Source organism: Abramis brama (genome assembly GCF_963993115.1).
Source record: "Abramis brama genome assembly, chromosome: 19".
Lineage (NCBI taxonomy): Eukaryota > Metazoa > Chordata > Actinopteri > Cypriniformes > Leuciscidae > Abramis > Abramis brama.
In genome coordinates, this window is record NC_139981.1 from 9922685 (window position 1) to 9949616 (window position 26932).

A 26932-nucleotide genomic window follows, 5' to 3' on the forward strand; every position below is an offset into this window, starting at 1 on the left:
ACATTTTAAAATATATTGAAACCGAAAACAGTTATTTTAAACTGTAATAATATTTCACAATATTACTGTTTTTACTGTATTTTTCATCAAATAAATGCAGCCTTTATTGAGCTTAAAACAGTAGCGTAAGTAGATATCATCCAACAAAAGACCAGTTTAACGCTGGAAATCACTTTCTCTCAGAACATTTCAATTTTCATTTAGTTATTGTTTGTTGCCCCTTAGACTTCTAAGGTAAAACTGTCAACCCATTTTGTAGAGTTCTTTACTGAGAAACTCTTATTTTCTGTGGTAACTGACAGCATGCCACAGTCAATAGAAATTAACTTATATTTAACCCATACTTTATTATCAGCCTTGTTGTAGTTCAGCCCATAAGGACAAAGCTGACAGTTTTGATTTATGATGCTGGCAATGTTGACTGTGTGTTTTGAATACGGACTACATTTCAAATGCTCCCTGAGTTTCAGATGTTTGGAGCCTGTATGTATTATGCATGCTCCAGAGGCTACGGTAACATGTGTAAGTCACCCTGCGAGACCGTCCTGACTCTATGAATTAATTATGGCTATGATAACAGTCCCATCAGGACGTGTGTGTGTCTGTGTGTGTGTGTTAGGGAGGTTAGGAAACTTGTTGATATTCGGCGCGGGTCGGTTCATGAATGGAATCAACCATTAAAATGGGACCAGTAAAATAGACAAAAAAGCTCCTCATGCCTTTGATCTTGTCTCTGCTTCAAAGGGTTGACAGAGAACAGTGCTACTCTCGCTGGAGAGTCCTGTAATCCATAGCGCGCACACACACACACACACACACACACACGGACAGACGTATTGTCAGTGCTGCCCCTCACAATGGCACAGTGTAAAATAAACCAGCCTGCTCCTGGGGGACACGCCTTTCACTAAAGATCGTTCCCTGACCTCTGGCTGCTACGGCAACTGTTGGGAAGTTCTTCATTGTTGCGCTCGTCTTTTATTCTAAATGATTCATGGGTCAGGCTTTTCACAGCAAACTCTGTTTCGTGTGACCTGCTACGCTTACATTCACTCACGCATTATGAACTGTGTCTAATTGGCATGAAATGTGCATTAAGTTCAATTATAACTCTTAATGCGCTATGATGAACTTTGTATATGTGTATTTGCTTTATGACATGCAAAGGTACGCTTGTGTCTCCCATTATATTAAATTCAGTTGACCTTTCCTGTGCTTTTAACAGGACTGCAGCCGCTGAGCAGGACTACAGGACTGCACATAACGCAGCAAATTCTGCAGCCCATTTAACGTGAACAACAGGCAAATTAGATTGCAAAACGGATGGCCTGATTGGGCTCAATTGCTGATATTTGATTAACCGATCAAAGTTGCTGCCAGTTCCTCCAATAATCTCATTAATTAGCCGTGTTTTATGTAGAAATACAATCAGAGGTGAAGGGCAGGTACATGCGATTCATTTCAGTACTGACACTGACACAATACCATTATCCTTGACATTGTGATTTGGTGAATATTCCGACATAACACTGTTTAAAACATTAGGGTCGTTATGAATTTTTTAATGTTTTTTTAAGTCTCTTATGCTCATTAAGGCTGCATTTGTTTGATCAAAAATACAGAAAACGGTAATATTGTTACATTTTGTTACAATTTGAAGTAACTGTTTTCATTTTGAATATATTTTAAAATGTAATTTTTTCCTGTGATGGCAAAGCTGAATTTTCAGCATCATTACTCCAGAATTCAGTGTCACATGATCCTTCAGAAATCATTCTAATATGCTGATTTGCTGCTCAAATAACATGTATTATTATTATTAATGTTATCTATCTTAAACAGTTGTGCTGCTTAATATTTTTGTGGAAACCTTGATACATTTCTTAATCTGATTTTTTTGATGAATAGAAAGTTCAAAGAACAGCATTAATTTCAAATTGAAATCTTTTGTAATTATCAAAAATATACTTTATTTTAAGTTTGTCATCATGGTTGAAGGGTGTAGTTTTTGCAGCACTAGTGGCAGCAATCAGAATTACAGTCGGTCGGGCTTCATCTCGATGAACGGTATTTGGGAGGTGTCTGTTTGTCCAAGCGATGGGAGAGTGTTTGAAACTTTCTTTTATAATTGCAGTTCTCTTTGTAGTGCCAAACTACCCTCTTTTAATATTTGAGAATGTTATTAGCTGCTCGTGTTCATTTTCTGCTGTTCAGCAGATTCTGTTCATATACTGAGAATGCAACGCGTAATTATTTGCCTCTGTGTGTTTGTTAGTTGAATGACTACTTCAGCCTCTCTCTCTCTCTCTCTCTCTCTCTCTCTCTCTCTCTCTCTCTCTCTCTCTCTCTCTCTCTCTCTCACACACACTCACTCACATACACACACTGCACACAGGGTGTAACTCAGTTTCTCATCCTCATGCTGAACCGTCAGACTATCTGTATCTGTAATTCAGTGCCATCTAGTGGCTGAAGTTGTTAACAGAGTTTACTTTACTTCCGTGTATGGCCAGATATCATGTGCTATGATGCATCAAGAAAGTTTCCTTTTAATGAAATATTTGTTTTCTTTCTTTTCAGAAACTGATTTGATGTATTGTTATTTAAATTTTTTATGTATTGTAATTTGTATTAATTTATTTTATTAATGGAGTTACATTATTTTGATATTGAAAAATATAAAGTATTACATATACATGGTAATCCAATGTATCTACAATTTTATTGTATATTTCTTACATTGTATTAAATAACGACAAGCAGCCGAATTTCAGTAAAGATAATTTAGCAGATTCAGTGTATAGTGTGAATGCAAACACTCTGTAGTCAGTCTGTTTAATAGACAGGGAGTTAAACCTTTGACACAGCATCATGTATTTGCAGTGCTGTCACATATAGATTGCTGATGCTTAAACTATCCCGTTACACATTGGAGTGTGTGTGCGATGTGCACGTGTGTGTTGGCGGGATGGCCTCTCCGTACGGGCCCAGTGCGGCAGCTCTCTGCACCAGCTGGGGGGCTGGAGGAGCACCAGGAGGGCAAGCTGTGTGCAGCTGGCGGACTGAAATCTGTGCAGGCCTCATGGGAGCCTCCTGTCCCTGGGCACCCTTGTCTCCCTCCCTCATCCCCCCCTCCAGCCGGTCTGACATCCCTCTGCCCTGTTGCCGCCCATTGTCTGATGCCTCCATCAAGCAGGAGTCTCTGCGGAAGGCATCTGCACTCACTTAAACACACTAAACGGCCTTGAGGACGTTTGGCTGCGGTACATGCCATTTCATCCCCGTCTCTATTTTGCATAATGTGTAGTAACTAAAAAGGTGAATTCAGTCATTTGAGGAGAAAACAACATAAAGATTAAACATTTTCTGCAAACAAGATTTCCGAAACACACCTATCGCCCCTTCTAGTCTGACCTTCGTCTGGCTCTGTTGAGCCTCAAGTTGACATGTTGCTCAAACAAACAGAACAGAGTTTTGAAAAGTTTGTTTACAGTGGGATCTCAGCTTATGAAAGCCAGACCAGAAGTTAATTTAATTGGTAATGAGTGTTCTTAGGACTCAAAGCTTTTATTAAATGGTAGCAATAGCAATAGCAATATAATAAGACACCAATATTTAATAAATCATTACATTTCTATAATAATAATAATAATAAAAAGGAAATGGCTTATGTTGAAAAAATCCACCCCGAATAAATATTTAAAAACTTAAATATAAATATAAAAGAAAAAGAAATGTGTATTATGCTGAATAAAAAAAAAACGTTACATTCATATTTCCAAATTATTATGATTGTAAAAAAAAAGTGTATGCTGCTAAATAAATTGCCCCCCACAATAATATTTTAAAAACATATTATTATTAAATGATGATAATAATAATAATAATAATAATACCCCCCCCCCCCCCCCCCCCCCACACACACACACAATATGGTATAGTCCGTTAGTTTAACTGTAGGCTGTTTGCAGTTGTCTGAATATTTGAATTTGCACTCAAATGTGTGCTTCGTTCACAGCTTTTAAATGCGGATCTTGTTTCTGTTCTTATTTTGTTTTATAATTGATATTTTATTATCGAATGAGATTACATGTTTGTTTATTACATTTGTAAAATAATGTGGTAGATGGAAACTGAATGGTAATTGATTTTTAGACTTAAAATGAACATGTAGTTTAAGTACAGATGTTGAACAGTTGCTGGTCTCCATGGTAAATGTGATGTATAGGATCCATCGAGTCATTTATTACACTCAAACTCTCAACCTCCTTATTTCATCAGACCCTAAACCCCTGGTGTTCACAGCCGTACATAAAGTCTCTGTTACACACATGCTCTTAATAGTATCATGCAGCAGGGGTTTGTCAGGGTTATTCCATGTGCACATCCACACAGACACTCCTTCCTGCTGCGGTCTAATGACACTAATTCAGGTTAAGTGGATTGGCTTGAGCCAGCCCTGGATTGCATCTAAGTTGTCTGAGAGCCTCGTGTCGAGTCCACGGCTGCAGTGCCACTGGCTCACCCTGATGCCCTCCCTGAGGACACACAGAGGACACACACACACACTAATGCCTGCGCTGGAAGCCATACTGAAACATTGCTTTAATTGAAACATTTCATTGAATTAATTACATATGTTACATATTGATTATATAATAATTCTCATTACTTGTTCAAAACCTTTTAAATAAGCTGATTGGAGCTCTGCTTCTTTCAGCTTCTTAGAACGTTGAAAACAGTTGTGCTTCATATTTTTGTGAAAACCTTGACACATTTTATTTCAGGATCCTTTGATGAATAGAAAGTTCTAAAGAACAGCATTTATTTGGAATATAAATCTTTTGTAACAATATGAATGTCCTTACTGTCACTTTTGATAAATGTAATGCATCCTTGCTGAATAAAACCCCTGTAATCAATAATGTTATCCCTTAAAACTCATCTTTGATCACCAAAATTATATATTTAAATGTTTTTTTTTTCCCCTGTGAAAATATTTTATTCATGGTTTAAAATAGCTTGAATGTAATCCATCATCTTATCCATCATGTCTTTAAGGGTCTTTGGTGTCACTGCGGGGTAGTTTACGTTTTTTATTGGTCGGTGTGACGGTGGTGAATCAGATGCCAATCTGTCTTGTTGTGTCTGGCTGTCTTAACAGGTGATATGACCTTTGCCTCTGTAAGGGGATCAGTGTTTAAGTCTTTGTCGGCAATTCAGGCGAAAATACAGCAAATCCCCAGAGCTTAGCTAAGTATTGTCACTTTTACTCCACTCCTGCCCACCTTGGCTAAGCCCCGAAATTGCATTTGACAAGTTCACAGCTGCATCGCCTTCCAGTGGAGCTGATTAGCATGTCTTAGTCTGTCTTGGGGTTGGTCACGTTTGACCAAGTACAGTTACATAAAGGAAAGGTTGAGTCATTTAAAAGTCACTGGCATCATCGAGATTGGTCTCTGTAAAAGTCTGTCGCTTTATTCTGCTTATTACTGTTCTTTTTCACCCTCAGACTGACGCTGAGACCAGTCTATGTGCAGTTTACATTTGGTTCCAAACAGAAGATGGCTATTCAGTTATGTCAGGGCTTGATTTTTATGTGTTCATTTTTTATTATAATAAATTCCATTATAAAGGAATTATATAATTTTATATATTTTTCAAATGATTTGAATCTTAACGAGTGAAATTATGTTGTTTTTTTACGCAAATTATGACATGAATTCCGCCACTTAGTTTTTTACATTTAATAGTCCGTGTACCAAGGAAACAAAGACCATGCTTAATATGATATGTAAGATTCAATAAAGAAAAATCAAGCTAAATAACACTTAAGTTTTATATTTTTATTGTCCAACATAGTAAACAGGAAATGTTCATGTTTCAGACAAATGACTGAGTTCTCCTGTGATGTGTTTGTCTACAGCTGGAAATTGTTAGTGGACAAATAATAAACATAAAACTGTTTTATGGGAGTTTATTTCTTGAAAGTCCACAGGGGTGAAAGTGGCCATACTTGAATCATCAGTCTACCAAAATGCTCACTGAATTCATCATAGTCATATCACAGTTAATGAATAAACATCTGCAGCATAAAAGTGCTGCCGTGCTAACCACCAGACCATGGGTCAGACTTCTGCAATACTTCTGACAATAGTTTCTCAGAGAAACTGTTTGCTGTGTGTGTGTGTGTGTGTGTGTGTGAATGAGTCAGAGTGTGAGTGTGTCCATGCTGCGTCCATCTCTGCCAAACTGACAAAGTGACTCCAGCCGCTCTCCTCCGGCAAGCTGCTGCGGTACATGGTGAACAAAACACACCAATCTCCACAAGCGGCCAGCTCTCCCTCCCGCGCATTCTCCATCCGTACTGCACCACCTAATGCTGCCCACGTCTCGGACCACGTGCCGGGGCCCAGGCTGCGCTGTAGCGGCTGTGGGCGCTCGTGCCCAGGCGAGCTGGTGCCGATTGGAGTGCCCGGCGTGTGCTGGAACGCGACAGCCCGCTGGTCCCAGGGCACCCATCACATGCCCATCTTTAAGCCATCTGCAAAGTAGAGCAGTTCCCGCCAAAGCATTAAATTAAATCCTTGTTTGGGCTGATTAACAAATGGCCTTGTTTTTTTGTGTTCCGTGGGTTTGTTTTTTCCTCCTGTCCTGCTGAAGCTCCATCACGTCGGAACGAGCGTGGCAGAGGCAGCGAGCCTTCGGGAAGTCTCAGGAGTGGCTCCGATGTTTTGGGGGGAAGTTTGCTCAGGATCGCGTCTGTCTCGAAAGTGGCCCATCCAATTCTCCGTCCCACAGCCATCAGGCTGTCACAGACCACAGACAAATGAACAATTAATCTGGGCTTGTAATTGAATGGCACCCAGTATGATATTTTAATTGTTCAATTGGAGCTGTTTGGATTCAGAACTTAATTGGAATGGGGCGGGAGGGACTTTGGATGTCCTGTTGCATATTTGCCAGCGATCGCTCAGGTATTACCTGCAAGCTTTTTAGTCAGAGAAAGTGTATCGTTATGCAGTTTCTTACGCTCTAACCAAGCGCATTCATTGAACAGTCAACCGAAGCGTTCGACCACTTATCTGAATGTCTGAGGTGTTCACGACCCTGGTGCTTGGTAATAATGGTAACCAATAGGACTGTTCACTTTGACCGAACGCTCTGGAAACTTGAGGGTAGAAGCATCACCAGCGCCTGCCAGACCAACTGTCCGCCTACTGTTTTGGATCTAAAGAAACAAATTTCACGATTGAGAAGCCAGTAAAAATGGCTCGATGAAACAGCACTGGCTGGGTTCGAGCGACATTTGCTTTTAGTCACGCAGCCCCTTCTGTTCAACCCCTGGCTCTGTCATCGGCACACTGATTCTACTCTACGCTGGTTAACAAGACACCATGGCTGACCAGAATCAGAATGTTGATTAATCTCTTTGCTTTGCGTTTGTCCATAACTGATCCACCAATAATAGGTATAAATTAATGTTGTGTGTGACAGTTTAGAGAAGATGAAAGTTTTTTTTTAATTAGTATATTTTATATTGCATTACAAAAAACCTTTGCTACTTTTCACTGTCAGAAAAAGAAAATTAAAAGGGGGGAAATGGAATCATGACAGGCTGGATTCGAACCTACATTTCCCGTATGAGTACCACACAGCATGCCTTTCTAATTGATAAATGTTAAGCGGAATCTTTGAAAAATTAACAAGCCCTCTTACTAAAGTTTTATCTGTAGAGAAAATAATATGGTCAGTGACAGATAAACGTATGTAGGATCACTCTGACGACCATCACAGCCCGCTTTTATCCTTCATCCTTTTTCCCTTCTTCATTTGTACCTCTTGATTGGAAGGCGGATGCCTCTGTTCAGCTGTTCCCTCCTACCCAGCGATTTCTCTTCCTCGTTGAGGCATACCGGCAAAGACCTCCGTCTCCTCAAATTAACATGAGCAGGTGTTTTTCTCTGATGTGTTAATTAGGAGAAGCTGGTGTCATTATGCTTTAAGTGGATGTTACAAATAGAACATGTTGTTTATTTTCTCTTCTGCTGAAAAAAGTGATCAGAGCTGTCACGAGGCTCATGTGTCACTTAGAGAAGATCGTGGATAATTACCAGGAGTTCAGAATCTGAAAGTACATGTCTGCGGATTCTCCTGCGTCTGCGCTTGAACGAATACCAGATTGTCGATTTTAATAAATACTATCAGCAAGAACAGATTTAAACAGAGTCCTGAGGTTAAATTCAGCATATTTTATTGTCGGAGGATTGCATAGCTTTATGGCTTAAATAATAACAAAAGTAGGATGTGTTTTTGCTGACTAAACTTCTGTTTCTAAATAATGACTAAAGGAACATTTCATAAATCATAATTTACTGTACTCTCTTTTTCTGTGAACAACTTTAACTTTGCTCAACTACTGTAATGCTTGGAATATGGTGGAAAATGATGACATTTTTTAGTATAAATGCACTGTATGTTATACATAAATTTACTGTAGCACTTTTATTTCAGTGGTCCACTTTAGACATTTTACTAGCTCATGTAAAGTAACTTTACAACTACATGTTAACTAGCGGTCACTTTATTTTGATGGTCCCCCAACAGACATTCTACTGACTATAAGTGACTTTGCAACTACGTGTCAACTTACTGTATTCTACTAACCCTAACACCTAACAGTCTACTAATACTCTGATGAGAGTTACTTGATATGTAGTTGCAAAGTTAGTTATGGTTAGTAGAATATCTAAAGTGGACATAGAAATAACATTTCTTGTTTCCTTTTGTGTTTACCTCATGGTGCGATTATGACGCATAACAGACGAAATTAAATTTATTTCTATCCCACAAATATTACTTTTCAGAAAATATAAATTGAACATGAACTTTCCATTGTTAAATGCACGAAATTGCAAATGAACAAGTCTGTTTGGTTCCAGCATCCAGCATGCATCACTCAGCAGGCAGATGTTATGTGCATTATCACTCTTGAAGCCTGTTATTGGACCGTGTGTGCGTGCGGCTTTGCCCCCTGCGTGGTGATGCTGACACCCTTGTAATCCTGCTGTTTATTATTAGATAGCACAGGCTGTTGCACCAGAAGTTTTGCATGATAATATGGCATGACCAGCTGCTCAGCAGATGTTGTTTTTTGCGGCTTTAGCATAGAAAGGTTAAAGGTGTCTCTGCTGCCCCTTGTGAGGATTCTCTGACCCCCCGCATAGTGCGTTTCCGCTCACGTTTTACTGTAAGACGACCTGGTGCCACTGGCCTTAGTTTGGGCTGTTCTTACACCTGCCCTCGGATTTAGGCAGATAATGCAGTAGCCGACAGCTGGACTAGCAGTGGTAAACATGTTAACATTTTAATCCTGTGATTAGTCAAATCCAAAGTCAAAATTAAGTCAATTCAAGCGCCGTCTAATTGTGATCATTCTGTGTGTTTGGGGTGTTAATCTTGTGATATTAATGCATGTAGTTTGCCACTACCCAAACAATGAGTTATTTTTTTTTAAATGGGTAATTTTTTTTCTCCTCTCCAATTCTATGTAAAGAAAATAAAGTATGAATGTGAGGTTGAGTTTTTAGTGCGCATGTATATTTGCATAAGTAGTTTGAGGTCATGTGTTTTACTCTTTGCATTTAAATGTACATTTATTTTTCCCCCCAGGTGAATATATTAAGAATTGGAGACCTCGCTACTTCCTGCTAAAAACCGATGGGTCCTTTATTGGATACAAGGAGAAGCCACAGGATGCAGATCTTCCCTACCCTCTCAATAACTTCTCTGTTGCAAGTAAGTGATGCCTTCAAAGCAAAACAAGTAAGATTTTGTTCTTTCTTTATCTTTATATACTAATGTGACAGCCTAAAAATTCAGATTCACAGTAATGTATCTTTGAATGGTCTATGGTTGGGGTAAATTCTCATTTTATTTTTCATGAAGTCAAATTATAGTGTTAGTCCTAATTTTGATTTCTCTCTGAAAATTTGAATAAAACAGGCTGTTTTTTTGCTACTGTCCCCTTCAATTTTTACCATGTAAAATGACCTTTGTTGTGAGGCAAAGCCTGTTGTACATTTCAGAAAGCTCACAAAAAAGTGCAGAAGCCACTCAAACTGTTAAGGCAGATCTGAAATGATCAGGGACTCCAGTGAAAATAAACTTCAGCTTGTTTCTAATGTTGGATCCTTGAGGATGTGCAAAAATGTGATTAATACGAGACATAATGCTTTGCAGTCATTCACAGTTCCGTTTCACCTCATTCTTCTTAAGTTTGAGTTTTTAAAATAATTTTTTCAGGGCAGTGGAGTAAAAGCATCAAAAGAAGTGACTTATTTCCTCTGAAACACAACTCGAACTCAAGCGCCCTACGTTGTGGATTTCCAGCTTTCAGCGCTGGTTTCTGGACACGTGCTACGAGCGGCTCCCAAACCCTCCATCCGTCAAAAGGCCCAGCCAGGTTTTAATCTAAAGGCTGGAGGAGCGAGAGGTGGCCATACATCCGGCCTGGGCCTGTTGGCAGTGGGAGAGGATTGCCACATCTGTTGCAGAAAGCTGGGAGGCCAGGTGGTGCTGGGAGGCTGATAGCCTAATGCACTCTCTGAAATGGCATCACTCTCACCCCCTGTGCAATGAGCTGCCACCAGACTGCCTTCCTCCGGCCCGCTCTCACCGAGTCCTGTACACAGCCTGACCAGCCATGCATCTGCTCCCTAGTACACCACACTCCATATTGACCAATTTGTCTTTTTTAACAATGATTGCTGCATATGACAAATTGCTTTGCACAGTGAAACCCACCAATTTGTAAACACGACCCTTTGAGTACAGGTGGATTTTTTTGAAGGAAGAACAGGACAGTTTTACTTCTACATAAACATTAAAAGATTAATTACATGACATTTTTTGTTACTTTCTGTTCAAAACAAAACAAAACAAAAAACAGTAATATTGTGAAATATTATTACAATTTAAAATAACTGTTTTTTTATTTGAATGTAATTTATTCCTGTGATGCAAAACTGAATTTTCAGCATCATTATTCCAGTCTTCAGTGTCACATGATCCTTCAGAAATCATTCTAATATGCTAATTTGCTTAATGCTCAAAAACATTTGTTATTATTATAAAAAAAAAGAAAAACAGGATTCTTTGATGAATAGAAAGTTTTATTTCAGATAAATGCTGTTCTTTTAAACTTTCTATTCATCAAAGAATCCTGAAAAAAAAAAGTACATAACTGTTTTCAACATTGATAATAATAATACAAGTTTTTTTGAGCAGCAAATCAATACTTTTATTCAGCAAGGATGCATTAAAGTGATCAAAGTTACAGTAAAGACATTTATAATGTTACAAAACATTATATTTAAAATAAATGAAATATAACTTTCTATTCATTAAAGAATCCTGGAAAAAAATGGTACACAACTTTTTTCTAGATTGATAATAATAATGAACGTTTTTGAGCATCAAATTAGCACATTAGAATGATTTCTGGAGGATCGTGTGACACTGAAGACTGGAGTAATGATGCTGAAAATTTTGCTTTGGCATCACAGGAATAAATTAAATTTTAAAATATATATTAAAAAAGTTATTTAAATTGTAATAGTTTTTCACAGTATTACTGGTTTTACTGTATTTTTGATCATATAAATGCAGCCTTGGTGAGCATAAAGGTTTTCTTTCAAAAACTTTTAAAAATCTTTTAGACCCCAAACTTTTGAACAGTAGTGTACACTATCTATATTCAAGTGTAAAGGAAATATAAGACTTTTGTTAAAAATGGTAAAAAAGTTTTTGAAAACGAACTTAAATACAAAGAGTACATTTCTAAGAACTTGACACACGTTTTTTTGGAAACTTTCAATTGTTCTTAATCCTGAATTCACTTCAAGAACTTCAAGCCAGGTCTCGCTAACAGCTATGGGGCTGACTGCCATATTTTGTCTCCTGATGCTTTTGTGCGTTGTTCACCCTCTCAACCTTATTTTGGACTTGAGAAAACCTTTAAGAGATGTTGCATGGTGCGAGCAGTAGAAATCGCAGATTCTGGGCTGTTTAATTGGCATGCTGGCTCTCCGTAGCGAATCTTACTTGAAGCAGTATTCATCATCTGTGATCTAATGTGGCAAAGCAAACAATACTGTCAGATCTGCCTCCTCTCCTCCTGAGGTGTCACATTCTGGCTGCCGTGACCTTGTTTTTCTGCACTCAGCATGGGACTCAATTTTCCTTCTACTGCCCAGGTAGATGTTCTGTACAGTGCGTGGCTTCGTGACCTTAGCGATGTCGTCATTAACCTTCCAGTCTAATTTTAGGCCCTGATGTCATTCAGAGGTGGCTGAAATTGGCCAGCTGAGGGCCCTCATTATGGGACTGGCAGCCCAGGCCGCTGTTGCGTTTCACCTGTCGTCTGGGCATTACCCCCAAAATCTGCAGCAGTGATGAGCCCAGTCTGGACGTCGCCTCTATTCCCTGCTTCTTTCATAAAGTATCCGAGAAGTGCATTATTTCCCTCTGACTGAGCAGTGGCTGATGTGGCAGAGCTAAGCGCTGTATATGAAATGGTGCGCGGCATTCCAGAAAATGTACCTCTTGCTCATTCATCTCACCGTTGTAATCTCCCACCCGCTGCCTCCTCTCTGCTAATGGCCATTTGTTTTACATTGGACTCGCTGCTTCCCCTCTGTTTATCAAATAAAACACTCTGACAATGGCAAACATTCGCAGCCGGAGTGTTAGGAAATGGGCCGAGTTTAGAATTCAGGTCAGCTTTCTCCCTGCCTGTGATTTAAATCTATATTTATTTAGTGCGTATGTTTTTTTGTATTGTATTCTATACATGAAATATAAAGTGGCTACAGTTTGTTTTTGGTCTGTCATTCCAGAATGCCAGCTGATGAAAACTGAACGACCAAAGCCGAACACTTTTATTATTAGATGTCTACAATGGACTACAGTCATAGAAAGGACCTTCCATGTGGACACGCCAGAAGAAAGGTGAGAGCGGTCTCTAATGTAGAAAACACTACATTATTAACAGCACATTAACACTACAACTATTAACAGCTTCAATTTAGAGGTTATGACTGTGTCCAAATACATTCATTTAGTTCAGTGTATTTATAATGTGTAGTAATTTTCTCTAATTAATCATTGTCATCAATCCTTAAATCAGTGGTTTTCATCTGATTTTGCCATGGGAACCACATTTTTCTTTGGTCATTGAGCCACAACCCACATTTTTAGAAATTTGAACCAAGCAAATTGATTTATCAAAAATGGTTAACATACACATAAATTGTGTATATATATATATTGTGAATTTCACTAAAACTGATTAATAAACAGTATTATAGGGAAAGGCTATTAAATAGCAGTTATAAACTAGTTAGTAAGTTGAGCCACCACAGTTATCAGAAAATATAGAATTGGTGGTATATTGGGTTACAGAAACTACAGTTTCCATGGTAAATACACATGAACTGTTAAAAACACATGGACACTGGTCCTGATGAATAAAATGAAAATCATATCTGCATGCAAATCCTTCCCAGCTAACACATGATGTACTCCTTATGTAATCTATTGGTACTTTTGGGAATTTGGGAAATTGACAACGTAACTACGATGTTGGATGCTCTTAATTTTGACTGCAAAAAAACGCGTTCTCTGTGAACCGGCCCTTACAAGTTTCAAAAATAACGTTAGAATAATGACACTGACATCATCTCATCTGACAGCAGATCCTGAATCAGGACAATGCGAGATGCAGGTCAGTGGAGCGGAACACCGTAATGTTTTGCGATGTTGATCAGTGACCTTAGGCTGACAGTCCAGTCCTCTTTTAGTTTCTTTTATTCAGGTGGCTGACTAATATGCTTTTTTTTCTTCATTTGAAGTGCAAAAAAACTACACAACAACCTTTTGGAGGTTTCACACAAAAGATATGAACAGCCACTGAGCAATTTATTCTTGCACTCCTAACTTGTCTATCTATCACAGGGCATTGCAGTCCAATGCACACTTTGTTTACCCCACACACACACAGCTCCGAACAGGAGTGGGACACAGCGTACTGGCAGAGGCCCAGAAACTGCAGGCCTACATGTGAGGAGGAGAGATGTGGCGGCAGCTGGCATAACGCCAGACTGTATTCAAAGCCTTTATCTCTCATTAGCAAAAAACGCTCATTATACACCAAACCACTCCACACCCATTTATCCACACGACCTTGAAAGGGTGCGCGGGGCCCTTCGTATATGTTACTGTGTTCACCCAAAGGATCTTGAATTTGCCTTGGGCTTTCAAATGCACCACGACTGAAATGTAACATTCAGCTTCCATTTAAAAAGTGCCAGAATATAAGTAGAAATCCTTACATTATGTTAATAATGAATATTTCAATCCCTTATTCATTTTGAGGGTTTCCCACTAACCAGTGGGAATGCACAAGAGCGGAAGTTTTCAGACTCTGCCCAGTAGGATTAGATCAATACCAATATTTTTGCTTTGGTACAATACCAGCCTCTGGTACTGCTGTATTCAATTCACATTTATTTGTATAGGGCTTTTCACAATACATATCGTTTCAAACAGCTTTTACTGCATGCACAATTTAGAGTGATCTGTTATCATAGGTGACTATGTCCAAGTTATGCATTTCAGATATATGAATCACACAGTTAGCTTATAATGTATTAATTTGAACATTGTATTAATTTAAGGCAGAAACAATGAGCTCATTGAAGTAATGAATACATGTTTGTTAACAAATGATTAGGATATATAGAAAAATCTAGCATTGGTGCATGTTGATTTAGAGCTAGCTGTATCAATATTAAATCATTACCTCAAGCAACGAATATACTATATATGTACAAGTACTATATACAAGTATCATACTTTTATTTTTTGTTAAAACATTCAGTTTCTTTTTAAGAAAAGAAAAAACAATATAATGTTCATCAGTTCACTTGGGATGACATTACTGTTCAAAAGTTTGGGGTTGGTAAGATTCTATTATTTATTCTATTATGCTGATTTGGTGCTCAAGAAACATTTCTTATTATTATTATTAATGTTGAAAAATTCAATAGGTTTATAAGAACTTTATTTAAATGTTTTGAAACAAGCCTTTACTGTCACTTTTGATATAAAAAGTATTAATATTTCTTTAAAAAAAATAGTGTATGTGCATAATTCTGCAAATCACTGTGTTTCCTACAAAAGGCTATTCTTGTAACTGAGAAGTGCCTCTAAACTCCTCCAAATAGACCAGCATAACTAGACTGGGCAGGGTGGAAAACCAGATAACCAACTTAAACTGGGTTAAGCTGTTTTTCCAGCTCGGCGGACTGCCAAAATGTGCTGAATAGTGGCACATTGTTGTTCAAACCAAGCACCAAAATGTGCTAAATTACAATATTATTATTATATACTGCTGTAAATTTGTGGTACTGCAGTACAGAATACCAGTAGACCACGCATCCGTACTCTCTGGTTCAGTCCAGTGCTGTGAAACAGGGAGAAACCGCTTGCTTCGCTCAAATGAATCCATCATTATTAAACTAACACATGCTCAAAAACATGAATGCACTACTGATTCTTCACAACAGATGTTGTGCTGCACGACAAATGAAAACTCAATGGAGGGAGACACTCGTTCGCAGAGAGGGGCGGCTACCCCACTCAAATTTGATTATACTGTCAGCTAGTGAGAACGGCCTTGTGATTTACTCAGATGCTCTGGCCTAATGTCTTCAACAAAGTGGAAAAGTCAAGTTTACGTTTCAGTTTACATTTTTAACTGTACTACTTGTATGTTTAGTGTGTCTCAAGAGTATTCTTGAAGTATGAAGCAGTGTTTTTTAAACACTTAAGAAACATGGGCTGTGTGTGTGCTTCCAAAGGGATGAGTGGGCAGAGGCGATCCAGATGGTGGCAGATAAACTCCAAAGACAGGAAGAGGAACGTATCCAGTGTAGTCCCACCTCACAGATTGACAACTTGGGAGAGGAGGAGATGGACACGTCTATCAGCCACCACAAACGCAAGGTACAGATTCAAATACAGATTTTGATGTTTTCTGGGGACATCATTAACCTGAGACATTGGGAAGCTGAAAGGCAGAAACCGGCAAAAAGTTAAATTAAGGCTTGTTTCTGTCTGAATGTAGCGTTTGTGTGCTGAGCCTTTTATGTCACATTTCACACAATGAACTAAGCAGCAAATGTTGAAAATGCACCTTTTCAACATGATCTGTATAAAAGCAACATAAAAGGAAATGAAACCGAGTTTCCAGTATATCCTGAATCCAGCAGATTCAGGATATGCTGTATGAAACAGACCTTACGACTCGGTTGCACAAAATTATGTAACTTTCTCTCAATAATGTGTTTTATGGCAGTGTATTTCTGGGAGTTTCATCATTTTTAAACAACAAGCTAATGTACAAACACGTCAGTGTGTTGGTGGCAGTGGAGTCTCTGAGCAGCAGGATTACATCCCCACAGCAGATTTAGAGATGTGGACGTGTTCTCATTGAGTTACATTAACAAAATAGAAATGTAGACCCTAATTACATGTATTGCATTTCAGTATGCCTGACAGTTATTGCTTTTTCTTTTTTTTTCAGACAATGAATGACTTTGACTACTTAAAATTATTGGGAAAAGGCACTTTTGGAAAAGTCATTCTCGTAAGGGAGAAGGCCAGCGGGAAATATTATGCAATGAAAATTTTAAAGAAAGAGGTTATTATAGCAAAGGTAAGGGATATTTTGTGAATGAATTTTATTTGAAAATGTTTCATGTTTTTCAATCAGGCATTTTGTGTTGTATGAGTTAGGTTAATGACATTTTTAACAGTTATAAAAGTGTACTTTTAATCTTAAACTTTTAATTTTTAAAATAGTTGTGTTTAATTTGTAATACAATCTCATTATATCCAGGACTCAAAATAATGTCTTCACTGTGAACATCATGTACTGTAAGCAAACACAGTTTATTTTACAAACACCTTCTTTTTCTTCCCGTAGGATGAAGTGGCCCACACGCTCACAGAAAGCAGAGTACTAAAAAACACGAGACATCCTTTTTTAACCGTGAGTGCACATTTTGTAATTAACTATCATTCAGAGTGGATTTACAGAGACCTTAAAGGTAGGGTAGGTAGGATTTTTCTAAAAAAAAACACATTCCAAATGTGTTTAAACTGTCTTTATATACCAATACATAATTAAAATATAAGTACTCTGAAAAAGAGAGTATAAAAATCGAGTGTCTGTAGACCTCTCACGACTGTTGTAAACACAGCTAATTATTTCCATTCACTCCACCCCCTCCCTTCTGGGCTCCTTCCAAAGCCACGCCCCCAAAACACATGAACGTGCAACGCCAAATGCTCAGGCTCAGGAAGACACATTTATTTACCTGAGACAAGTGCAGAGGAAGGAGCGCAGTGCATGCAGTGACATCATGTCAGAATCACATGTAATAAAATACCTAACTTTATCACTATAAATATAAACAAATAAGATGGCTTTTAGTACTCACTATCAAGCTAGCATATCGATACTGGTAAAGTTTAAAATATATTTTGTTTGATTCGGTATATTTAGGCTATAGGTAACGAGCTATATTCATAAGGCAAAGCTAAAAACAGGTTGCATTGATACACTTTTTTCCATTACCATCAGTTAAACTGTGATGAAGGTGAATTTCGTGTAAGAGTCATAACATATACGGTGTTTTGCATGTAAGAGTTTACATGATGAAAACATTGTTGACTCTGATGAGGACTAACGTTACACTCCGGTGACAAGTACCGCATCGTCGGTTCAAGGACAGGTCCGGGGTCGAGGGCGAAGCAGAAGAGGTCGTTCAAGAGTGCGGGCAACCAGGGTCCGAGGAAGTAGTTTTTGCCTTGTTTGCCTTCGCTGACTGCATATGCAGGTGCTTTGAATTTTGAATGCTCTTTCTCTCTGCCAGAATTTTACTCTTCGTAGGTTCCGCGCCTCTCTTGCACTCCCCTCAAATCAAACGGGTGCGCGCGCATATGGGCAGATCTAGCAACAGTGGTGGTAGCCATGGTTGCGAGAGTGAGTGACAGTCGCCCAAACCAATCAATTGTTTCGTCCCGGATGGAAATAATGAGCTGTGTTTATTGCAGATTAAAAGGTCTACAGTCACTCGATTTTTAAACTCTCTTTTTCAGAGCACTTACATTTTAATTATGTATTGGTATATAAAGACAGTTTAAACAAATTTGAAAAAAAGTTTTTTAGAAAAATCCTACCTACCCTACCTTTAAAGCTTCACAATGCTTTTGTATATATGATTGCCTTTTCCCTAGAGCCTCATTATAATGTAGAGAATAAACTGTAATAAATTAACGGCCTACTGTAAATGTAGCTGTGCATCTGTTGAGAAGTCACCAGTGAGAGGTAATTTTCTGACACTCCAGATGCTGTTGTATGCCACGCAACATACACAGCAGGTTTAGCAAAAACAATTTACTACCGTCACTCAAGCTGGTGTTCCCTCGTAAACTTCACCTTCCCTCAAAGTTAGCATCAAGGCCTACGAGAAAGAGCAAAGCTTTTCAAAACGCTCCTTTCATTTTCTCTCGAGACAAACACTTCTCTCACTGCATACATTTTGATGAGCATCTCTCACGTTGCGTTTGTTTTAGTTTTGTGAGATTTTTGCCTTTTGTTTTTCTTCTAATGGTGTATCCACCTGCTGTTTCAGTCTTTGAAGTATTCGTTCCAAACAAAAGACCGCCTATGCTTCGTGATGGAGTATGTCAATGGAGGAGAGGTACGTGTGTGTCTGCATTTGTTTGTTTTTTGTATGTCTGTCTTATCGTCTGTGTTGGCACTTGGCAGACGATGTATTTCTGTAGTAATGCTGTCACTAATATCTGCTTTCTGTTTGGCTGTGGTGAGCTAAAAATGCTAATCTGTTATCAGAGAAAAGTTAAGTGCAAGAGAGAAGTGCATGATCATATCTTGTGATACATCCACAGTTAGAAGAGACTTTCTCTCATCCTTTGGGTAATATCAAATTATCAACCAATATTATTAACAACCGATAACAATTATATTTTAGTAATAACCAATATGCTGAACCAATGTTTGTTTTATTTATGTATTTATTTTACACAATATTGTTATTGTTATTATTATTATTATTGTTATTAATGTTGTATTTATGCACATTTGGTTTAAAACATAAAATAAATATGCAGTAATTTCAACAAATTATTATTATTTATTCCATTATTTTATGCAAAGTTGTTTTGCAATATAAATGGTTTGAAATTAATTATTTGTATTATTATTGTTTTATGCACATTTGTTTTTTTAACTTTAATGGATAAAACAAAATTTATATTTTATCAAAAGCAGATATTTTTATTCCATTATTTTATGCAAAGTTTTTTTTATGATTATTATTATTATTATTATTATTAGTAGTAGTAGTAGTAGTAGCAGCAGTAGTATTTGTAGTAGTTGTAGTTTATTCCTTATTATTTTGCTATTTAAATTTTCATCCTTGTTTTAGACTAGGTGTAAAATTCTTCACGTTTCTTACTTGTGAATGGTACTATTTATCTGTAGACCTGATTTTTTAACAGTCAATTACATGTATAAAAGTGTGAATATCAGTAAAATTAAAAAACCTCTACCTCTAATAACTATTTCAGACTCAAAATGATTGTGATTTTATTGTTGTACGTTTTGGTAAAAGCTTGTAGTTGCTCAGGATGTACTTGGTAGAAGTTTGACAGTGTCGCTCTGTTGATATGGCAGAGCGCAAGATTCCATCTAGAGGGACTCGAGTTTTGATAAATGAAATTCCACCACCAAAGGTGCTGTTTAATCAGAAAAGCAGCAATCTCGCTCTCATTCCCTCAGTCTGCAATGTCACCTGCTCCCCCTGCCTGGTCCAGCCAGAGCCCCTAACCTCCACATGCTGCGCAGAGCCCATCCGTCTCTTCCCTTTCAGCCTCGCCACATTCACAGCTGCCAGTGCTCTGATGAAGGCACACCTGTCCTCGGCCACCCCGGTCCCCTGCACAACACCCGCTTACCCCCTCCTTCAGCTGATCAGCGGAGCCGTTAGCTCTCCCCGGACAGCCATATTCAAACATCCCACAGCAATTAATAGACAGACTCTCCTCATTGGGCTTCTGGGTAATTTCTATAAGCCAGGTTCAAGTGGTGCTGAGGGCCAGATAGTTGACTGGAACCCTTGACATTGACTCGGGAGGGGAGAGGGAAGACACTCCATAAAAGCTACGGCAGAGATAATTGCAGGGGACGGGGTGTTCCTGCCACTTTAATGGAGCGTTAGCCCATGAGCACACAGCGCTGCCTTTAACAAGATTGGTGTATTGATTAAAATGCTGATTTAACAGGCCGCGCCGGCCTGTCTCTGGAAAGCCGGGGATGATGTGCCAGCTGCTGTCTGGGTTCGCTGGGCATCCTCCGAGGGCCTCGCCATCTATCATCTCAATATGGCGATGTGAGGCAGTTTGTGTTGTGTTAATTTCCTCCAATAAATCAGTAATTATTGCAATCCTGTCCCTGCTGTTTACCCTGCAGCTGTTTTTCCATTTGTCGAGAGAACGGGTGTTCTCCGAGGACCGCACGCGCTTCTACGGCGCCGAGATCGTTTCCGCCCTCGACTACCTGCACTCTGCCAAGATAGTGTACCGGGATCTCAAGGTAAACAGAAAAAGGGGAAAGAATTCATATATTTAGAGAGAAGGTTTTGTTCAGTAGTGATGCCTTTATCCGAATGTATGTCATGGGACTTGGAAAATGTAATTAAAAGCTCTCGAGTTTGGGGCTTTTTTTCTTTGGTTTTTGGAAACATCAAACTCTGGCGGCTGTGGATGATGACACAGTGTTTTGCTCGCAGCCTTGGACCAAGCCAGTTGTGAAAGTGCCAAGAAACTTGGACAAACAGCTTAGCCATTAAAATTGAAAGGTTAAATTAATGTGGCTTGAAGTTTCTTTCCACTTCCTGGGAATAAATACATTTTTGTAGGGTTCAACTTTTTTGCCATCATTAACAACATGAATTAAGAAATGAATACACTTAAAATAAAATAAAAGTAAAATAAACTTTTACAAGTTTTTCTAGGATTTTTATGTTATTTCACCCATGAGTTCAATACTTGTAGAAGCCATACGAGTTCATTGTATTATGAAGATGTTTTAATGAAACATGAAATACACTTAATGACCTTTGCATATTAATACAGGCAGTCTATAAATGAAATGAATTCAATAAATTCAAAGTCAGATTTGAAAAGAACTTGAAGAAGTTTTGTGTTGACTATGGTGTTTCAAAAAGTCGACAAATTCACACTCTCTTCTTTTTGCCCAGCTGGAGAACTTAATGCTTGATAAAGATGGTCACATCAAAATTACAGACTTTGGCCTCTGTAAGGAAGGAATCACCGATGCTGCTACCATGAAGACCTTCTGTGGGACGCCAGAGTATCTGGCACCAGAGGTAAAGAAACCCCTGATGATTAACAAAACCTGCAACTAGCCCTACAACTGTCAGCATTAATCATTAGAACATATGCAGTAGACCATGAACATGATCAACAATTTTTATATGACAAATTTATGATTTCAGATAATATCACGAGAGTCAAGTATGGCTAGAATGATTGGTCCTATTTAAACATTAGCTTTAGATGTCATGACATGGAGTGACTTACAAGTTTAACCATTTGCTTTCTATATAATATTTAGAGCAAAATGAAGAACAAACACTCACACATCAATAAAAATCAAGCATCTTAACGATGTAATATAATATCATGGAGTCTATTACTGGAGCCTCTTCAATAGGGAATGCGCATGCGCTCAGTACCTCTGAAGTAAACTAGCCCTGGAACATGAACTGCTCCGGAGCAGGTTATGTTCAGAAAACGAGTTGCTATTGCTACTTACATAGCCTCAAAGTTACCTCAGGTTTTGTAACCGAAAGTTGAGGTTATTCGCTTACTTTGGGTAAACTTACCAAAGTCGCTTAACCTGCTTTCTGGAATACCCCGAATGGAGAGAGGGATAGCTGCAGGTTGAAGATTTCTTATTGGTGTTTATGTTTATTAGTTAGGGCTGTCAATCTTGCGCATTAAATTGGTGCGATTAATTGTTGAAAAAATAACTTGTTAAAATGATTAACACATTTAACGCACCCTGACCTGTATATTATCTTACATTGCATGCAGTTGCTTAGTGACGAACTGATTCATGATGAAGCCTATTAGAACGCAGTTATATGCCCCTAAAATTTAAGATATTAATGCAAAAAAGGCCCTCTATGGGTTTTTGTCTTATCATATATATCTACAGTATATCTATATCATATGATATAGTTTAGCAATATCACACGAGCAATAGTGCTGTTTTTTCCTGAATATCTGCACGATTGCAAATTTGATATTGATTTTAAACATAAGTTAAATAAACAAGAAGTTAATATTGTTACATTTTAGACACAATATTGTCTGTTTTTGCTCCATTTTGCCAATGAAAATGGTTCCAACTAAGCCACAGAATTGTTATGAGTCTCTGAGCGACACATCAGTGTTTCATTACTGAATGAATCTGTTTTTTAATGAATCCAGTGAGCTAATGATTCAGTGACCCCATTCATAAAGTTCTCACTTACTTCATTCCTGAATGAATCAGCCGTTTGAATGAATTAGTTGCATGAATGACTGAATGACTCATTCATTAAGACTGACTTGCCGCCACCTACTGGCGGTTTTAGTTTCATATTTAGAGTATCATTTCATTTTTTTTAATCATTTAATATTTCAATATAATTTTTTTAAAAACCATTTATACCCGTTTAAAACTCATTAATCCCATAGCATTATGTATGCAATATTAACTGCATTCATTCCACTGCATTCATAAATGGACTGTGTAAATACACCTACAGTAAATGCCACTTTAGATGCATTTTAAAAAAAAATTGTAATCGCTTGAAAGCACTAATTACAATATCTTGTTAAAATACAATCATAATTTATTATTTAGTTTGCGTTATATCTTGCTGCTTTAGTCATTATTTTATTTGTTGTTGACATACCCTGGAAATCCAGAGTTCTCGCGAGAGCACAAGTTGAATTTGCTCAGCAAGTTTACTCTGGCGTCGAGTAATGATGCTTATTAAATATGCCCTTGTATCCTAGCTGCACCAATCACATCGGGTTATCTGATACAGAGCTGCCAACCCTCACGCATTCACCGTGAGACTCACGCAATTGACACTTTTCACACACTCTCACGCCACACATCCATTTTCTCACGCAGAGAAAAATCACGAAGCAAAGAGGACACGGAGACCGACAGACTAGACAGAGCAGGTTACTATTGATATAAAAAAAATCTCAGCTCTCAGATTCTGTCAATTTTATTACGAATTCAAACAATAAATACCGTTTTGGCGCTTGTAAATGTTACGTGACAGATCCTTAGCGGCACGTGACCCGATCATCTCTACTAGCTAATAGTAAATAAACACGAATGAACACTGTTGAAAGATACAGTACAACTTACCGAAATGTATATTCTTCATACATAATATCGATCAATCAATCAAACAAAGGGGTCAATAAAACAGCTGGAGAACAATTATGTCACATAACATTTACCTCAGGAAAGCCTTAATGACCATAATATAGGATAGCACGTTAGTTGGCTAGAAAAAAAAGAGCTATAGAGAGTATTTTGCTAAATATTTGTACTATATTACATATTTATTATATTTTTACTTATATCATTAAATAAAGGTGTTATTATAATAAAAAAACGCATTATATTTCATTTGAGTTATTTTTAACCTTTAATGTTTACAGCATTAGGTGAGTTGTTTTTTCTTTGAGAAAAATTAACGCCTATCTTATGTACCTAATATTTATCCAAATTTGTCAATATTAAATCAAATCATAATAATTGAATTGAATTGAAATAATACAAAAGCGTAGCTTACCAGAAATTGTACCATGTAAACATTGTAACATGTTGTCACTAAACCTAATAAAATTCAGTTTAGTTACTAAAATGTTAGTGACAATCACAATATATGTATTTCAACATGATTTTCAATTGCATGCTTGGTGCCGCCCCTCGAGCTGGGCGATTTTCATTAGTCGATGCCAGACCATTAATCTTTCAGATTTAGGTCTGGATTTCCAGGCTAGTTGACAAACACGTTACAGCAAGACAAAAACAATCACTGTATTTGCATCAAAGCCTTCAGAGTTGGCAATTTGTATAGTTCGTTTTGTGAAATGAATGAATGAATCGTGTGTGTTTTTCCCCACACTTGGTCCCAAAACGGCCCGGTACAGGAGACCGTTGCTAAGTTATCATCATATTACTCTGTAAACACTTGCTTTTTTTAACCAACACAAAATAGGTGTCATTTTAAAAAATCTTAGGAGTTTGGTATTACAGTGAATATAAGGAACTCTTAAGAGGTTTTGAAATATTTGAGGCGCACCATTTTCATAGCAATGTAAAAATGTCTGCTTTACTTGAAAATGTGATCTGTAAAAGTATAATATATAACTGATCAGTCTTTTGTCATATATCGTTAAAAATAACTCAACTACAAAATTTTCTTACAAAAACATCTTTGAAAGGTAGTGTAAATAAATACTATATTAATACAATTCCACTCCATTATATGTGTATAGGCCTCATAGAAAGTGTCATAAGTGTTAGATATTTTTATTAGTAATAAATGCACACCCTGTTAAAAATAAATAAATAGCAAAAATAAGTATGACTTTTATTTCCTTTGAACAGTAGTTAGCTGTTCAACCTTCTGTCCAACCAGAGGTGTTCACGGTGCCCAGATTGCAGTGGCTAAATCCATATTTATAGACAGGAGGGGGGAGCGGGCAGGGGGCGGCAGCGGGAGTGAAGGGGGATATAGATTCCACTCGAAAAAGTACGGAAGACAATTTGGCGCAACATTTTGTTTTGCTCAGCCTGGCCGCTGTGCCAGGAGATGATTTGAGTGTTGGTTATTTTTCACAAGAGTATGTGATTGCACAAAAAAGTACATGCTAAACAGAGGCAGATGGTGGCAGATGGGGAAGGTTGGAAGAAGGTGGCTGGGAAACCTGGAAATCTATACTGCCGTACTGGTGTAAAAATAACAGAGCACAGCCTGAGCCAAGTTCTGGAGATGCAAAGTAGAGGGGGATTAAAGAGAGAGAGAGAGAGAGAAGAAAGAGAGAGAGTGTGAAAGATATTTTGAGGAAAAAAATATATTTTCTTTTAGGGTTACAGAAGTAAAATTGGAATAGTTTCGCTTAAATTTAGCCCTCGCCAAATGTTTTAAGTGTTAATGAGAATGAATGAAGATACATTTACAGAAATACTTCTCTAATAGCGGATGGTTTTCACAAGCTCCTGTCATCTGTCATCGAGTTCTCATCTGTCACATCTTCAGCGTTTAGTAATTACAGAGCTTCTGCAGCATGTTTGCAACCTATAAAACATATCGCCGGTTTCCAGGTGTGATTCAGAGCACATTAGTTTTATCTAAATGAGCCTACAGGACGTGCGTTTGTCAGCATGCAGGTGTGGCTAGCGTTCGTCGTCTTGTGGGATGCGTACAGGTGCGTAGCAGCAGGTAAGCGCGGATACCGTGATCTGTGCGTGTTTACAGTATGTGTGCATACATTTGTATGCACTTTGCACACCCATCTCTGTGCATATGCGCAAGCGTCTTCGTGTAGCCCGGCCAAAGTGGGATAAGCTCATGGAAGCTGTCTGTTCCACTGCCCTGCTGGGGAACTGGGCTGGTGGAGCCACAGGCTCTCTGTCCCATCCCTCCCCGTCCAGTCTTGCCAAGGGCCCAGTCCTGGGAGCAGCAGCCCTGCCACATGGCTGTCCGAGCAGGGGCCTGTTCCTCCCCTGCGGCCGCTCCTACTCGCCTGTGGCTCTGGAACAGGGAGACCCCAACTGGCTCTGTGTGCATTAATCGCATCCCCGCCTGCAGCCGAGCTGCTCACGTACACTCCCAGGACAAACAGCACAATCCGGCCATACGTGCAACACACACACATGAACAGTGCTTGCGCTCCTGTTTGCTTCCAGAACACACAGTCCTGTCCTGTCTTCGCATAGACGTGCACAAACACACCCATTCTGTCTGTGTAATTCGAACACATTTTAACTCACTCTCACAATTAAAGCAAATACTTTTATGAAAAGTACTCTTAACTGGGTAAAAAAGTCAATGTAATGCACATGAACTTCACTGTATGAAGCAGCTGCTACCGAAATATGATGAAAGATGCCCATGTTCATTAAATAATTCAATTAATAATGAATAATAATAATAATAATTTTTCACCATGTAATATAGTTGAAATCAAACATTGCACAATGTAACTGTACTTTTCAGCACGTTTGATATGACATTTATTTATTCCACTAAGTAACATACACTACTGTTCAAAAGTTTGAGGTCGGTAAAATTAGTTTTTGAAAGAAGTTTTTTATGCTCACCAAGACTGCATTTATTTGATTAAACTACTGTAAAAGCAGTAATATTGTGAAATATTGTCACAATTTAAAATAACTATTCTATTTGAATATATATATATTTAAAGTGTCATTAATTCCAGTGATGGCAGAGCTGAATTTTCAGCATCATTACTCCAGTCTTCAGTGTCACATGATCCTTCAGAAATCATTATCATATGCTGATTTGCTGTTCAAGAAACATTTCTTCTTCTTATTAATGCTGAAAGCAAGTTGTGCTGCTTAATATTTTTGCTTAATATTTTCTGTATATTTTCAGGTTTCTTTGATCAATAGAAATTTCAAAAGAACACCATTTATTTGAAATGGAGATCT

At 38.1% G+C, this 26932-nt stretch overlaps 1 protein-coding gene across 3 annotated transcripts in view; it reads left to right on the forward strand.

Annotated features, from left to right (window-relative positions):
• The window catches only part of akt3a (v-akt murine thymoma viral oncogene homolog 3a), a 91793-nt gene that overhangs the window by 55914 nt on the left and 8947 nt on the right, over nt 1–26932 (forward strand). For 2 of the 3 annotated variants that reach the window (XM_084093870.1, XM_084093871.1), the window contains 8 exons: nt 9673–9798; nt 12900–13011; nt 15924–16068; nt 16649–16780; nt 17051–17116; nt 18765–18833; nt 20624–20746; nt 21414–21542. In XM_084093870.1, the coding sequence (XP_083949996.1) occupies nt 9673–9798; nt 12900–13011; nt 15924–16068; nt 16649–16780; nt 17051–17116; nt 18765–18833; nt 20624–20746; nt 21414–21542 (902 nt within the window). Of the gene's footprint in view, nt 1–9672; nt 9799–11559; nt 12779–12899; nt 13012–15923; nt 16069–16648; nt 16781–17050; nt 17117–18764; nt 18834–20623; nt 20747–21413; nt 21543–26932 lie in introns of those variants that run through there. The other variant, XM_084093872.1, reaches the window with a different exon arrangement.